Consider the following 14,476-nt stretch of genomic DNA (forward strand, 5'->3'; position numbering starts at 1 on the left):
GCTAGCACGAGCACGGTATAACCCACTTGTTTTGAGTCCATCTGCTACACGACAGGAAACGGGGAATTGGACTCAGACAGAAACCAACAAGGGCCCTGCCTAACGGTTTGGGAAACTAAGTATGGGAGTAATTTGTACGGCACAGCAATTGCCACCCCCTGCTGCTACCTTTATGGGGAGACCTGTAGGGTGGGGCTGGTGCTATAATGGGCTTGCTGGGCAGACTGGATGGACCATTTGGTTCTTTTCTGCCGTCATTTCTATGTAATTTGATTTACACTTATTTTTCCCAGAGCCTTGGAATATAGGCTTGGGAACAGAAGATAATTAAACTGATAAAATTAGCATACGCTGTTCTCTGCTTCTTGTTAAGCTGCTGGATGTGCTGTTCTATGTTAGTTCCTTAAACGTTTTGGAAAAAAAACATTGCTAAATACACAGATAAGTCTTATTTGTCTAAGGTTAGACCTGTTTTTGAGCAGGTCTAGCTAACTCGGAGAAGTGATCCGTCTAAGGCTGAATATCGCCCTCATGTAATGCTGCAGAGCCACCCCTAACACCCACTCAGGGTAACCCTGTGGCCTCTTGGAGGGCCCCACCAAACACTGCCCGGCCCCCCTGCACCTGCGCACGCGTTTCTACACTGGCAACCTCTCACCCACCACCCGGGCTCCTGCTTGCATCTGAGCAAGGTCTCTCGCCCGCAAGCCATCCCCTGGTGCTATCCAGGGACACAAGGGTCACACAGTTCCTAAAAATACAATCAGAGACCGAATATACACAACACCAGGAGCGATAGTCAGGCCATGCAGGCAGAGCTAACAAACTAATGGGTTTATTAAGAAAAAGGAGGAACAGTGAACAGAGAAAAGTTTTAAGCTGCAAACAGAAATAAGTAAAATAACAAGGATTAAAGAGTAGAAACTAACTAAACGCTTTTCACTATGTTACCAGTGCCTGGGAAGGTCAGGAAAAGGCTGAGCACAGGAGCTGAACAAGACCTCAACGCAGAGGTCTGCTCCTCTGCACTCCCTGCCCAGACTGGCGAGCTCCAGAACCAGGGGAGCCAGGTTTTCATGAAAGAACAAGCCCAAAACACCTGAGATTAAAACTGCTTTTATTAGAAGGGATTTATACACAGAAAACACTTTAAAATAATTTTGTGATTGTAATGGAGGAAACACAGTGGCTTGCAATAATATTTAACCCCCTAAAATGTCCATCAAATTGTTGTGGATTACCTGACATTACACAGATTGTCCCAGACAGAGGGGCTGATGCAAAAAAAAAAAAAAAAAAAAAAGCACAATTAAAAAAAATTACAAAATAGCATTGCGCCTGCAAGGGAAGCTCCATGCTATATTGTAATTAGGGGGTTGCGTTAGCAAGGAGGCGCTAGGGTTACCGGCGTTCTGCCAGTTATGAATACCAATGGCGATAATTGCATTTGCATGGATTAGCGCCTATTTAACCCGCTCATTCTCCTCCCTCCCCCAGCACATGTCTGGCTCCCACACCCTTATTCTCTCCTTCCCCCTGCCAGCACACTCCTTCCTCCCCCTCCAGGTCCCTCTTCTTTGTGTTGTTGCCAGTTGAGATCTTCCCTCCCTTCAGTCTTCAAGCCTGCCCTGCTGCATAAAACCTTCCTCAACGCTGTTGCTTGCCATCAGTGCCTGCCCACGTGCCCCTCTGACATGAACAGGCCTCATCGGCAGCAGCAGCCAATCACAGGAACAGCTGGGCTCAAATCCCACCCACCAAGTCCAAAAAACCCACAATTGACAGAAAAAACGCCCAATAATAAGGAAGCCGCAAACTGAAAAAATAAATAAGGCAGGTTGGCATCCCTGTCCAGAACCCTCAGAGCGAGTTCTCTGTCTCCAGGGCCAATCAGGAAACACAGTATAAACAGTGAGCTTTCTGGCCAATGGCACGGCAGGATGTTCCAGTGTTACAGGTACCCAGGGCTGCTGGGATGTGATTGCTGATCAGAGCCACCTTCAGTCAGGGCAGCATCCAAAGCCTCTGCTTGAACTACAGTGCAGCGGTCAAACACTACCTGCAAGCCAGCACACAGGGAATGAGCTCTCTGGGGAAAACTGTCACAGGGCAAAAAAAATAAACTACAAATCATGCAAAACACCCATGTTGCCAAAATCGCTACTTAGCTGAATAACTTTTCCAGCTAAGTAGCACCCTCTGATCCACCCACTGCCCACCCACAGCTTTCTCAGCCATTGAACATAACTGGATATTCAGCAGCAGTAAGATAGAAGGATAAGTCCTACTTATCCAGCTTTCTGGCATCTGAATATCAACCTCCCTGATTCTTATAGCTTACTTGATGGAAATGGAGAAGTTTTATTGCTCTTGCATCCGGCATTTTAATATCTTTATTAGGCCACTCTTCTATTCCAAAACTATATGAAAGCATGTGAAGTAAATTTGACCCCTGTGCAACTTTTCTGATGGCTTGCAAGGTCTTCCTTTCTAATGAAGTTTTTACCAGACACAGTACATTAACTTGGTTTTCCTCCGGTATGAATTTTCTGATGTTGCATGACATGTATCTTCTGACTAAAGCTTTTGCCACATTCAGTACATTTAAATGGTTTTTCTCCAGTATGGATTCTCTGATGCAATATCAAATACACCTTCCCAGAGAAGCTTTTACCACATTCAGTACATTTAAATGGTTTTTCTCCAGTATGGATTCTCTGATGCAATGTCAAACGGACCTTCTGAGAGAAGCTTGTACCACAATCAGTACATTTAAAATGGGTTTTCTCCAGCATGGGTTTTCTGATGCAATGTAAAACTCACCTTCTGAGAGACGCTTTTACCACATTCAGTACATTTAAATCGTTTTTCTCCTGTATGGATTTTCTGATGCAACGTCAAACTCACCTTCTGAAAGAAGCTTTTACCACATTCAGTGCATTTAAATGGTTTTTCTCCTGTATGGATTTTCTGATGCCTCATGAGAGAGGATGTCCAATTAAAGCTTTTGCCACATTCAGTGCATTTAAATGGTTTTTCTCCAGTATGGATTTTCTGATGCTGTCTGAGACCTGCCTTGTCATTGAAGCTTTTACCACATTCAGTGCATTTAAATGGTTTTTCTCCATTATGGATTCTCTGATGCAATATCAAATAATCCTTCCCAGAGCTTTTACCACATTCAGTACATTTAAATGGTTTTTCTCCAGTATGGATTTTCTGATGCTGAGACCTGCCTTGTCAATGAAGCTTTTACCACATTCAGTGCATTTAAATAGTTTTTCTCCTGTATGGATTTTCTGATGCAATATCAAACCCTCCTTCTGAGAGAAGCTTTTACCACATTCAGTGCATTTAAATGGTTTTTCTCCTGTATGGATTTTCTGATGCCTCATGAGAGAGGATGTCAAATTAAAGCTTTTGCCACATTCAGTGCATTTAAATGGTTTTTCTCCAGTATGGACACTCTGCTGTATTTTAAAAGAGTCCTTCCAACGGAAGCTTTTTCCACATTCAGTACATGTAAATGGTTTTTCTCCAGTATGGATTTTCTGATGCTGTCTGAGACCTGCCTTGTCAATGAAGCTTTTACCACATTCAGTGCATTTAAATGGTTTTTCTCCAGTAGAGAAGGGCACCCCGACGGAGTATCGGGGTGCCCGGGCATAATGTGGGTGCCAGGCACACGCCGCACCGGCACCCAGGCTGGGGGGGAGGTTGCTGGGGGGAAAGCGGGCCGCTGTGCGCGCATGCCCGCGCCAGCGTGCCTGCTTATTGGCCGCTATCCCCGAGGACGAATCCGGTCCTCGGGGAGGCAGGCCGGGAGCCCCAATTGGCTCCCTGAAAGGAAGGGAACCAATCGGCTGGAACCCAGCCGATTAGGTTCCCAGGGAGCGCCGGCAGCTCCCTCTTTGCCTGCCGACGCTCCCGGGATCGCATCGCTGTCCTTGCCCCGGCCACCATCGCCGCCGCGTGAGTACGACTCTCCTCGCGCTGCTCGCCGGCCCTAACCCCAGCTAGCTCCTCACGGCCCGGCTCACCACGCCGGCCGAGGGAGATTTAAAAAAAAAAAAAATAAAAAAAATAAACCTCTTCTCGCTGGCCCCCTTCCCCCAGCCACCCGCGGCCCGCGCACCCCATACCGGGCGCGGCGATCTATGTACCCCCCCCCCGTACGCCGCCGGCCCCTGCTGCTGCTGCTCCCCTCCTGGCCACCCCGTGTGTACTCTGCCGTCCTCCCCTCAGCCCCCCCCCCCCCCCTGGTCGCACCGCGCGGCCCAGGCACTCCCCCCCGGGAGCTGCCCCCACTATATAAAAAATAAATAAATAAATAATAATAATAATAGCCCGCGCGGCCCGGGCCCCCCCCCCCCCCCCGCCACTCGGCCTGCGCCCCCCGCACATACCGCGCGGCCCGAGCCCCTCGCTCGCGCCACGCGGCCCCTGCCCCCGCCCGAGGTAGATAAAAAAACCCCCAAAAAACAAAAACCTAAGCTCAGGCATCGCCGGCCCCCATCACTGCCCGGCCCTCCCACGCCGGGCAACGGTGATTTATTTAAAAAAAAAAAAAAAAAAGGACCACCCGCTGGCCCCCCGCCGCCCCCGCGTCCCCCCCCCCCAGCCGGAGGCCCCGGCCTCCGGCTCCCAGCGGCCACTCGCCCCCCCCCTCATCATCCGCCGCATCCCTGCCCCCCCCCGGCTGCTATTACCCCGCTGCCCCCCCCCCCACCGTTGCCGTGTGTGCTCACCTCGTGGCCCCGGCAACCCCGCTCCATCGGTCACCCAAACCCCCCCCCTGCTGCGCTTACCTTAGCCACCCCCCCCCCTCCCGGGACCCCCCCCCACCCATAATTAAATAAATAAATATATCAATACACATCCACATGTATTTACTCCAATGCTTGACAAATCTAACAAAGATATACTTCCGCATGTATTCCCCTGCTTCTCAGTTCAGCCAGCTTACAGCGCCTCTACGATCGATCCCTGACGGAAAACCCCACGCCGCAACTCCGCTTAGAGATGGCAGCGAATCAGCCCCAAGCGACAGAGGTCCCATTCCCACAGGCGTTCCAGCCAGGATACGGACACCTCCAGGTTACGGCACCCAATCCCTGCCTTCGTGACGCGGAGTCCGAGGAGGCCACAGTAGCACCGGGAGAGACAACAGGCGTGTCACCGATAGTCCAGAAGCATCGCGGGAAGGGATGCCAGGCCAAGCCCCACCTGTCCGTGTCCAAGAAATCGGTCTCAACTCGACCAAAGGAGTCGGACATCACTGAACCACCAGCCCCAAAAAGAGGAAGAGGGCGCACAAAAAGAAAGACCGATCTGGCGACATTGTCATCGACAACTGTGACCAACGTCTAACGCACTACTGCCCCAGGCGGTACCGACGGCACCGGTAGACGATTCCACGACATAGCCGGCCCCATCGAACCATCGAGAGACGAAGCATATGCCCTTGAGACGGGGGAACGATGCCTTATCAATCCCGCAAGCGGCGCTTACGTCGGACAAAGTACTGTAAGCCGTGGTCATTTGGAGCACACTGGAATGACCAGCAGTTCCACAAGGACGGGGCCGCACGGCGAGAACATCAGACCGTCACAAGAGGAGCCAGTCGACCTCAGATCCCCAGCAAGCAGACAGGCAAGGCCGATCACGGACACCGTAGCGACTGCGGACCACTCGGGCGAGTGGCGTCCGGTCTCCAGAGTTCACCTGCAGCAAAGTCTTCACGTCCCCGCCCCAAATGACGCCTACTTTTATTCGGAACGATGGCCCACTCCGGGATTAGGGGCAAGGAGCGGTCTCGACCCTCTGCGCGCATCGGCGCCCCTCCTCAGCGGTCCCATCGACCCATCCAGGCCAGCCGGAACATTCCCTCACTACTATCCACCTCCGGGATCGGGTAGAGGCACTGGATCACAGCCAGGTTGTGGTGCCTACACAAACACTTCACGACCACATGATAACACCTTAATGACAGACCCGCCGGGTGCGGAGCCTGTTGCTTCCTTCTATTCACAGAGACCAACAACATCGGGCGAGAGGTACTATGATATCGAACAGAACGAAAGGACGACGAGGGATGGTACCCCCAGACGTCCGACTTTGGTGGCCGAATCCACGGCACGAGAGGTCCAAAACGGAGGTGAGACGGGTAACGGGGCAGGGCCACAAGTGGCGATATCTAACTCATTAACAGCTAGGGCACAGCAGAACTTGTATCCTTACATACCTAATGCAAGCTTAGCGCAGCCAGCAGGGGTTGCATCAGAGCACAGCATAAGAAATAAATCCAGGAAGCGGGATAAGGCCAAGCGCAAGCGCAGGCACGCTAGATCCAGCTCCTCCGATTCCTCTACATCCTCTTCCTCAGCAAGTTCCAGTTCTTCTGGATCGTCCTCCAGTGGGGACTCAGAAAAAGGGGATAAAGGGCAAAACAGAGGTGCCCCTGCATTAGATACCTTATCAGAACTTTGGGAGGACGTGCCCAAGGCGATGCGCAAGAAAATTAGACAAAGGAAATATATCGACCTCTTCTGCCTCCTCGAAGGTAGGAGGACCAGAGAGAAAAAGTTAAAAAAGAGAGGAATCGAACGCTTCCCAGGCACACAGAAGAACAGAGTGGCACGGAACGTATTGAATTGGATACGCGCGTTCATGAGACTGGTCAGCGTAATAGGCCGTCATGACAGCTCCCAGTATGGCCCGATGTTGGCATACGCAGATACGATATTGGCAGCCAGCAAGGACTACGAGGGTTGGTCCTGGCTTAACTATGACGAGCGCTTCAGAGACCGGATGGAAGAGAACAAATTCCTCTCTTGGCGCACCAGAGATGTGGGTCTTTGGTTGACACAGATGAATGCCAAGATCCCTTTCAATGCACCAAGCAACTCAGCGGGCACTCACATGGTTAAGAGCGGGCGTTCCTTTCGTGCTAGCGCCACTCCGGGAACTTCCAGCAGAGCCGGAACAGGCACGTCAGACATCTGCTGGCGATTCAATCGCTCATCGTGCAATTACCCGGAATGCAAGTTCCGACACAGCTGTCTCAACTGCGGAGCAGGTCATCCAGCCTCAAAATGCGCAAAGCACTCAGGAGAAGGGAACAATGCCCCGGGAGGAGCACCAAAAGGATCTCAGAAATGAGGACCTCGGCAGAGCACCAACGCCGGTTCAAGTCGACGCACTGAAGCCATGGCTGATTAAATACCCGCATACAGAGTCAGCTGCATTCTTGTTGAAAGGTCTCTCAGATGGGTTTGCTATCCCATTCAATGGCCCCGCCGGAGTTGGGGGCGGTGCAAACTGCCCTTCTACATGCAGCCTGTCCAAGATCGCCAAAAAAAAACTTTCTGCAGAGATTGCGCTGGGACGTATTGCTGGACCCTTCCACACGCCCCCTTTTCCAGGCCTGGTACTCTTCCCCCCTCGCGGTCATCCCTAAAAAAGAGACAGGCAAGTTTAGACTCATCCACAATTTGTCCTTCCCAGAGGGTGGATCGGTCAACGACTTCATTCCCCAGGAGCTCTGCGCAGTAAGATACCAGTCATTCAGCTCAGCGGTGCGGCTGGTGCAGACATGCGGGCAAGGAGCATTGATGGCAAAGGTAGACATTGAGTCAGCCTTCCGTTTACTACCCATACATCCAGAGAGTTTTCCATTGCTGGGTTTTCAATTCGAAGGTGGTTACTTCGTGGACAAATGCCTACCAATGGGATGCTCTATCGCTTGCGCCTTCTTCGAAGCTTTCAGCTCTTTCATACACTGGGTGCTCGAACAAGAATCTGGATCTACGAACATAGTACACTACTTAGACGACTTCCTATTCGTCGGTCATCCTCAAGCGAGAGACTGTGCAGACCTATTGCATTGCTTTCACAGGGTTGCCAATGAGTTTGGTATACCTATTGCAGAAAGCAAAACAGTTGGGCCCTCCACGCGGCTGGTTTTCTTGGGCATCGAAATAGACTCCATATCCATGCTGTCTCGGTTACCGGAAGGAAAAGTGAACGAACTCAAGCGACTAATTGCACAAGCACAGACTGCAAAGAAAATGACACTAAAGCAGATCCAATCTCTAGTGGGTAGCCTAAACTTCGCCTGCAGAGTTATCCCAATGGGAAGAGCCTTCTTGCGGCAGGCTGTCAGCTGCAACGACCGGAGTTAAGAAAAGTTTCCATCATATCCGAATCTCGAAGAGAATCCGGGACGATTTGTTTATCTGGAACAGATTCCTGTCCAGCTTCAATGGAACTCTATTGTGGCAGTCCGAAGCCGTTTCAAATCACGACTTAGAACTGTTTACCGACGCGGCGGGATCAGTCGGGTTTGGTGCGTACTTTCAAGGAACTTGGTGCGCGGCACAGTGGCCGGAGGAGTGGGTGCAGTGCGGTACTACCAGGAACATCACCTTCCTAGAGCTTTTCCCCATCGTCGTAGCGGTCGTACTATGGGGGGGAGCGGATCAAAAACAGAAAAGTAACCTTCTGGTGTGACAACCAAGGCGTCGTAGAGGTTATCAACAAGAGAGCAGCGAAAAACATGTTAGTATCTGACTTACTGCGGGAATTCATTCTTCGCTGTATGGAATTAAATGTGACTGTGTGGGCACGGCCCGTGCCAAGAGATTCTAACACTTTGGCTGATTCTCTCTCTCGTTCAAAGTGGGACACCTTCTGGAAACTCGCGCCAGAAGTGGATCCACAGGGAGCTTCAGTGCCTACTTTCCTTTGGCAGTTTGGTATCCAGAGGCTTGGAGATTGCTACAATTGTCGCTAGCCCCCTCCACGTGGTCCGCATACGTGAAAGGGGCTGAGAAGGTGGTGTCCTTTTTCTCCAAAAGGGGGTGGCGCGGGGGACCAGTTTCGGAGTGGGGCACAATGCGTTACATAGAGGTGGCAAAAGCGGAAGGGACAACAAGGGCAGCCGTGGCGAGACAACTAATGGGTTTTTCATTTTTCATGAGAGCTCACGGCTGGGGTTTCCCAGCCGGACACTTTTTGATACGCCGAGTATTGTCAGGGTGGGCGAAAGAAGGTGCTCGCGCGGTAGATAAGACAAGAGCGACAGGGGGGAAACATCCGATTACCCATTGCATGCTGCTAAGACTATGGGACAGTCTAGCAAACATATGTAGTTCCGAATATGAAACACGTTTGTTTCACGTTGCTTTTGTGTTCGCATTCTTCAGCGCGTTTCGGGTCAGCGAACTAGTGGCCAGGGCCACAAAAGGCTGGGAGTCGTCAGGCTTACGCTCCCAGTTCGTCTCACAAGAGACGGATTCCATCATACTTTTTATACCGCGCTCTAAAACAGATCAGATGGGGAAAGGATCCTACGTAGTCCTTCGCGCCATTCCCAACTGCAAGACCTGTCCCATGGCCAACTACTTGGCTTTTGCGGAACTCCGCCCGGCGGAGGGATCAAGATTTCTGGTCCACTCGGATAGCAGACCACTTACCAAATTTCAATTTGAAGCAGTGCTACGCAGGTGCCTAACTTACCTCGGAGTGGATGCGTCCCGCTTCGGGACACATTCCTTCCGAGTAGGGGCAGCGACCTCAGCCGCGCAAGCCGGATTATCGGGAGGAGTGATTCAGCGGATTGGGCGCTGGAAATCGGGCGCCTTCAAAGGCTACATACGCCCGGTTCACTCATAAACGATGCAACATACTAACACCCCTCTCTTTTCAGGTCATAGAAGTCGGGGATGTCGAATATGGATTGTGGGACACTCCTTTATCACGTGGGCTTTCAAGCATGCCCAGGAGCGCCCTTACGGGGCACACTTGGACCTAACAAAGTACAATGCGACAATCCGTTGGCTGGGACGCAGAGGCATGGGCTGGGACGAGCTGCTTCCCTGCCTTCAGAGGAGCCTGGTGCGATTCGGGCTACCACAAATCCTGATCATACACCTAGGTGGTAATGACTGGGGTGCGATGTCCGGACGCAAGTTCATCGCAATGGCCCGTAAGGACTTGACATCCGCTATGGCCTTGCTTCCATCTACAATCATTTGTTGGTCAGACATTATTCCAAGGCCTGCTGAAATGAATAGAAAGATTTGGAAACGCTGCCAGGCCAAAGCAAACAGGCAAATAGGTGCCTGGCTAACCCTATTCGGTGGTCGTCACATTCGTCACGAATGGTCATGGGAATGTGGAAAAGGGCTATTTCGACCAGATGGGGTTCACCTTTCCTTCATAGGACAGGACTTGTTCCTAAATTCATTTCAGGATGCCTTGGAAGCCCTGCTGCGTTAGGGACCTAGGCCGCATCTTTGGGGGTCACAGGATGGATCCATCCTGTGCCAGTGGCGGGGTCGCCCGAGCCAATTGAGAGGCAATGTGCCGAGGGGCAGGACAATTTGGTGCTGTTGTCCTGCGGAAGGCCCCTTGCTGCAAGTGGCGGGAGCCGGTGGTCACAACCCCTTGCTGATGGTGGGGGGGTAGTGGGTACAACGCAATGTTAACATCGGCGCACCTTGCTGACGGGTGGCGAGTGCGCAGGGCAGCTGCCGTAAAGTACTGGCTCGGGCACCTAATTGTGGTACAATAAAGTTACGGCCTGTTTGATCCCACTCCTGTCTAAGTCTCGTTCATGTTATCGACTGCATTGCTTGTTATTGATTTGTAAGAGGGTGGGTGCTGGGAAAAGTCAGTCCAGGCTACCCATATTATGGACACTCTGATGTATTTTAAAAGAGTCCTTTCGACGGAAGCTTTTACCACATTCAGTACATTTAAATGGTTTTTCTCCAGTATGAATTTTCTGATGTTGCATGACATGTATCTGCTGACTAAAGCTTTTGCCACATTCAGTACATTTAAATGGTTTTTCTCCAGTATGGATTTTCTGATGCAATGTCAAACACACCTTCCGAGAGAAGTTTTTACCACATTCAGTGCATTTAAATGGTTTTTCTCCAGTATGGATTCTCTGATGCAATATCAAATAATCCTTCCCAGAGAAGCTTTTTCCACATTCAGTGCATTTAAATGGTTTTTCTCCTGTATGGATTTTCTGATGCCTCATGAGAGAGGATGTCAAATTAAAGCTTTTGCCACATTCAGTGCATTTAAATGGTTTTTCTCCAGTATGGACACTCTGATGTATTTTAAAAGAGTCCTTCCAACGGAAGCTTTTTCCACATTCAGTACATTTAAATGGTTTTTCTCCAGTATGGATTCTCTGATGCAATATCAAATAATCCTTCCCAGAGAAGCTTTTACCACATTCAGTGCATTTAAATGGTTTTTCTCCAGTATGGACACTCTGATGTATTTTAAGAGAGTCCTTTTGACGGAAGCTTTTACCACATTCAGTGCATTTAAATGGTTTTTCTCCAGTATGGACACTCTGATGTATTTTAAGAGAGTCCTTTCGACGGAAGCTTTTACCACATTCAGTGCATTTAAATGGTTTTTCTCCAGTATGGACACTCTGATGTATTTTAAGAGAGTCCTTTCGACGGAAGCTTTTACCACATTCAGTGCATTTAAATGGTTTTTCTCCAGTATGGACACTCTGATGTATTTTACGAGAGTCCTTTCGACGGAAGCTTTTACCACATTCAGTACATTTAAATGGTTTTTTTCCAGTATGGATTTTCTGATGCAATGTCAAACGCTCCTTCTGAGAGAAGCTTTTACCACATTCAGTGCATTTAAATGGTTTTTCTCCTGTATGGATTTTCTGATGCAATGTCAAACGCTCCTTCTGAGAGAAGCTTTTACCACATTCAGTGCATTTAAATGGTTTTTCTCCTGTATGGATTTTCTGATGCCTCATGAAAGAGGATGTCCAATTAAAACTTTTGCCACATTCAGTGCATTTAAATGGTTTTTCTCCTGTATGGATTTTCTGATGCAATGTCAAATGGTCCTTCCGAGAGAAGCTTTTACCACATTCAGTACATTTAAATGGTTTTTCTCCAGTATGGATTTTCTGATGCTGTCTGAGACATGCCTTGCCACTGAAGCTTTTACCACATTTAGTACAGTGAAAGGGTTTTTCTCCAGTGTGGATTATCTGGTGGATTATGAGTTTGCACTTCTGACTGAAGCGTTTATCACACTCAGTGCATATAAATTGACTTTCTACTTTGGGGATTTTCTTCTGTTCTGAGTCAACTGCCTTTCCACGGAAGCTTTTTTCAGACTGAATACAAGACAACTGTCTTTCCCCAGTAAGATTTTTTATGTCTCCTGAAATAACTTCCTCTTTACATAAACCTTTATTGCATTCATTACTTGAAAATGCTCTCTCTCCTGCTTGGAATTTGCGTTGTCTTGTGAAGTTTCCTTTCTGATTGAAGTTTCTGTCACCATCAGTACTAATGAATAATAATTCTCTTTGTATTTCTTGCTTTATTATTAGGTCTTGCGTTTGAATGATGTTTTTTTCACTTTCAGAACATGAAAATGTTCTCTCTTCGGTCTCCATTTTCTGGTGATGTAATAAAGAGAACTCAGAACTGTAAGATTCCCCATCACTTCTCTCACAAGCAGTGACTCCAGCCAGTGACTCTCCTGCAGAGTCTTGCTCCTTCTTCTCTGATTCCTGCTGTCTTTGGCTAATGTCTCCCCCCTCAGTCCTCTGGACAAGATTCTCACAGATATTTCCTGACTGTCTTGGTGTAAGTGCCAATACTATAGGGTGTTCTTCTCGATTCTCCTCCCTCTTCTCTTTCTGTATGACCTCATTGTCTGCTAGATACAAAAAGAAGGAATTAATCATGTGTAAGTGACAATGGCATGGAAAGCTACCAATAATCTGAGATGAGGTGTTTAGAAGGATCACATAATGAACGCATGGGATCTCTGATATTAAAGAAACTTTATGTGATGCCTATGAAAACCTATGATGACTTTATAGAAATATTCAGAAAAGTTATGAAAATCAGTGGGTTCTCTTTACCATACTGTGTAGGATACAGAAATAAAGCTGATGCAATACAGGAACTTTGGAGATCAAACAGGTCCCTCCTTTACATGATCCCAAGGAAAGCTTCTTATAACTAAACGGGCCCTGGAAGTTTGGAGCGTTTGCAAGGCTCGCAGGCTAGAGTGAGGCAGACCAATACATAGTCTGCTGTACATCCAGATTGCCTCTCCCAGCTCTCTCAGAGGATTCAGAAACCCAGGAGTAAATGGGTTACAGTGGGCTCTGGTAGAACAAGACCTGTAACTCCGAGACACCCAATTTCCCCAACTTTGCAGCGTCTTGTATATCCACTCCATTACTCCCACACAGAAGTCAGACATCCAGGATTCAAAAACCCAGGAAGGTGAAATTACTACTCCGCTGATGATTTTCTTTCATCTAGGATAGGCAAGCCTATCCTAGCTCCTCTCAGACAACTACTGCTCTGCAAGCCAGGAGCCAGGGCTTGGATTGAGCTTTCTGCTGTACCCAGCCCTCCATGGGACCCTCTCCTCCTCCTCCACCTCGTGGCTGTTAACCCCTCCCCCAGCTGGAAGTATGGCGTGCAACTAAGGAATGTACTTCTAAATCTCTGTGCTGGATGTTAAAGACTCATAGTGATGACATCACTGATGTGCGACATAGAAAAGAGTCAACTATAAAAGTCAAACTAGGCTAGGCGTCACGCGTCGAAGGAGCGCGACAAAGGGGCCTGCCCCTTCGAGCAGCCCAGAAGGAGTTTGCGACTGTGTCCAGGAGGTATCTAACCTTTGCGTGCACTGCCATCACGTTTGCCACGCACCATTTCCGGAAATCGCAGCTAAGCACCTGGATGACCATCCCAAGCAAAACTAGTCTAAACAGCAATATTGGTGAAGTATCTAAGACCAACCATTCTCAAATGGCATTTGGAAGTTATGAATGATATATCTTTGAATTGTATCCTATCCCTTACTGCTAAATATGTATACTACATAATCCTCTGAACCATTCCCCCCTCCCTTTAAGAAAGGTAGACTAACAACTTTACTGCTCCTTCCTAAGACCTAGCATGCTAGTCTTGCTATTCCTTACAACATTAGCGTTTCTGTAAATTGCATATTTTTGGTGCCTTTGTTGTGCATATATACCGGTACTCTTACCTGTATTCATACCTGTGTTTTGCACCTGGTTGTTTTGCATTCATTCCTGTACTCCCCTAACCCTGCTACTAGCTTTACTCTGTAGTGCAACAATGCCTCCTTTTCTCAAAGATTGCGCCTTAACATATCAAACAGAAGTCCACCCATATGTGTCCCTCTCATCCACTCATCAAACCACAAAACCCCTCACAAAAACAGAAGACTCATCCCTATACACACCATCACTCGCACACAAGCTATCAGCCTCTCTCTCCATTATCCTTTTCAATGCACAATCTCTTCAAAAGAAAACCCATCTTCTACAAGACATTCTCACTGATTCTAACCCAGAAATATGCGCTATCACTGAAACCTGGTTCAAACAATATGACACCCCCCTCATCAACCAATT

At 48.7% G+C, this 14,476-nt stretch overlaps 1 protein-coding gene across 1 annotated transcript in view; it reads right to left on the reverse strand.

The window, feature by feature from the left end:
- Nucleotides 1–1,028: 1,028 nt before the first annotated feature.
- LOC115082052 overlaps nt 1,029–14,476 on the reverse strand; it is a 157,065-nt gene continuing 143,617 nt past the window's right edge. Inside the window, 5 exon segments of the mRNA XM_029586316.1 lie at nt 1,029–2,777; nt 2,779–3,230; nt 3,233–3,871; nt 6,245–6,422; nt 10,679–12,729. Of these exon segments, the coding sequence (XP_029442176.1) occupies nt 2,520–2,777; nt 2,779–3,230; nt 3,233–3,871; nt 6,245–6,422; nt 10,679–12,729 (3,578 nt within the window). The 3' untranslated portion in view covers nt 1,029–2,519.

Source organism: Rhinatrema bivittatum, unplaced genomic scaffold, assembly GCF_901001135.1.
Source record: "Rhinatrema bivittatum unplaced genomic scaffold, aRhiBiv1.1, whole genome shotgun sequence".
Classification (NCBI taxonomy): Eukaryota; Metazoa; Chordata; class Amphibia; order Gymnophiona; family Rhinatrematidae; genus Rhinatrema; species Rhinatrema bivittatum.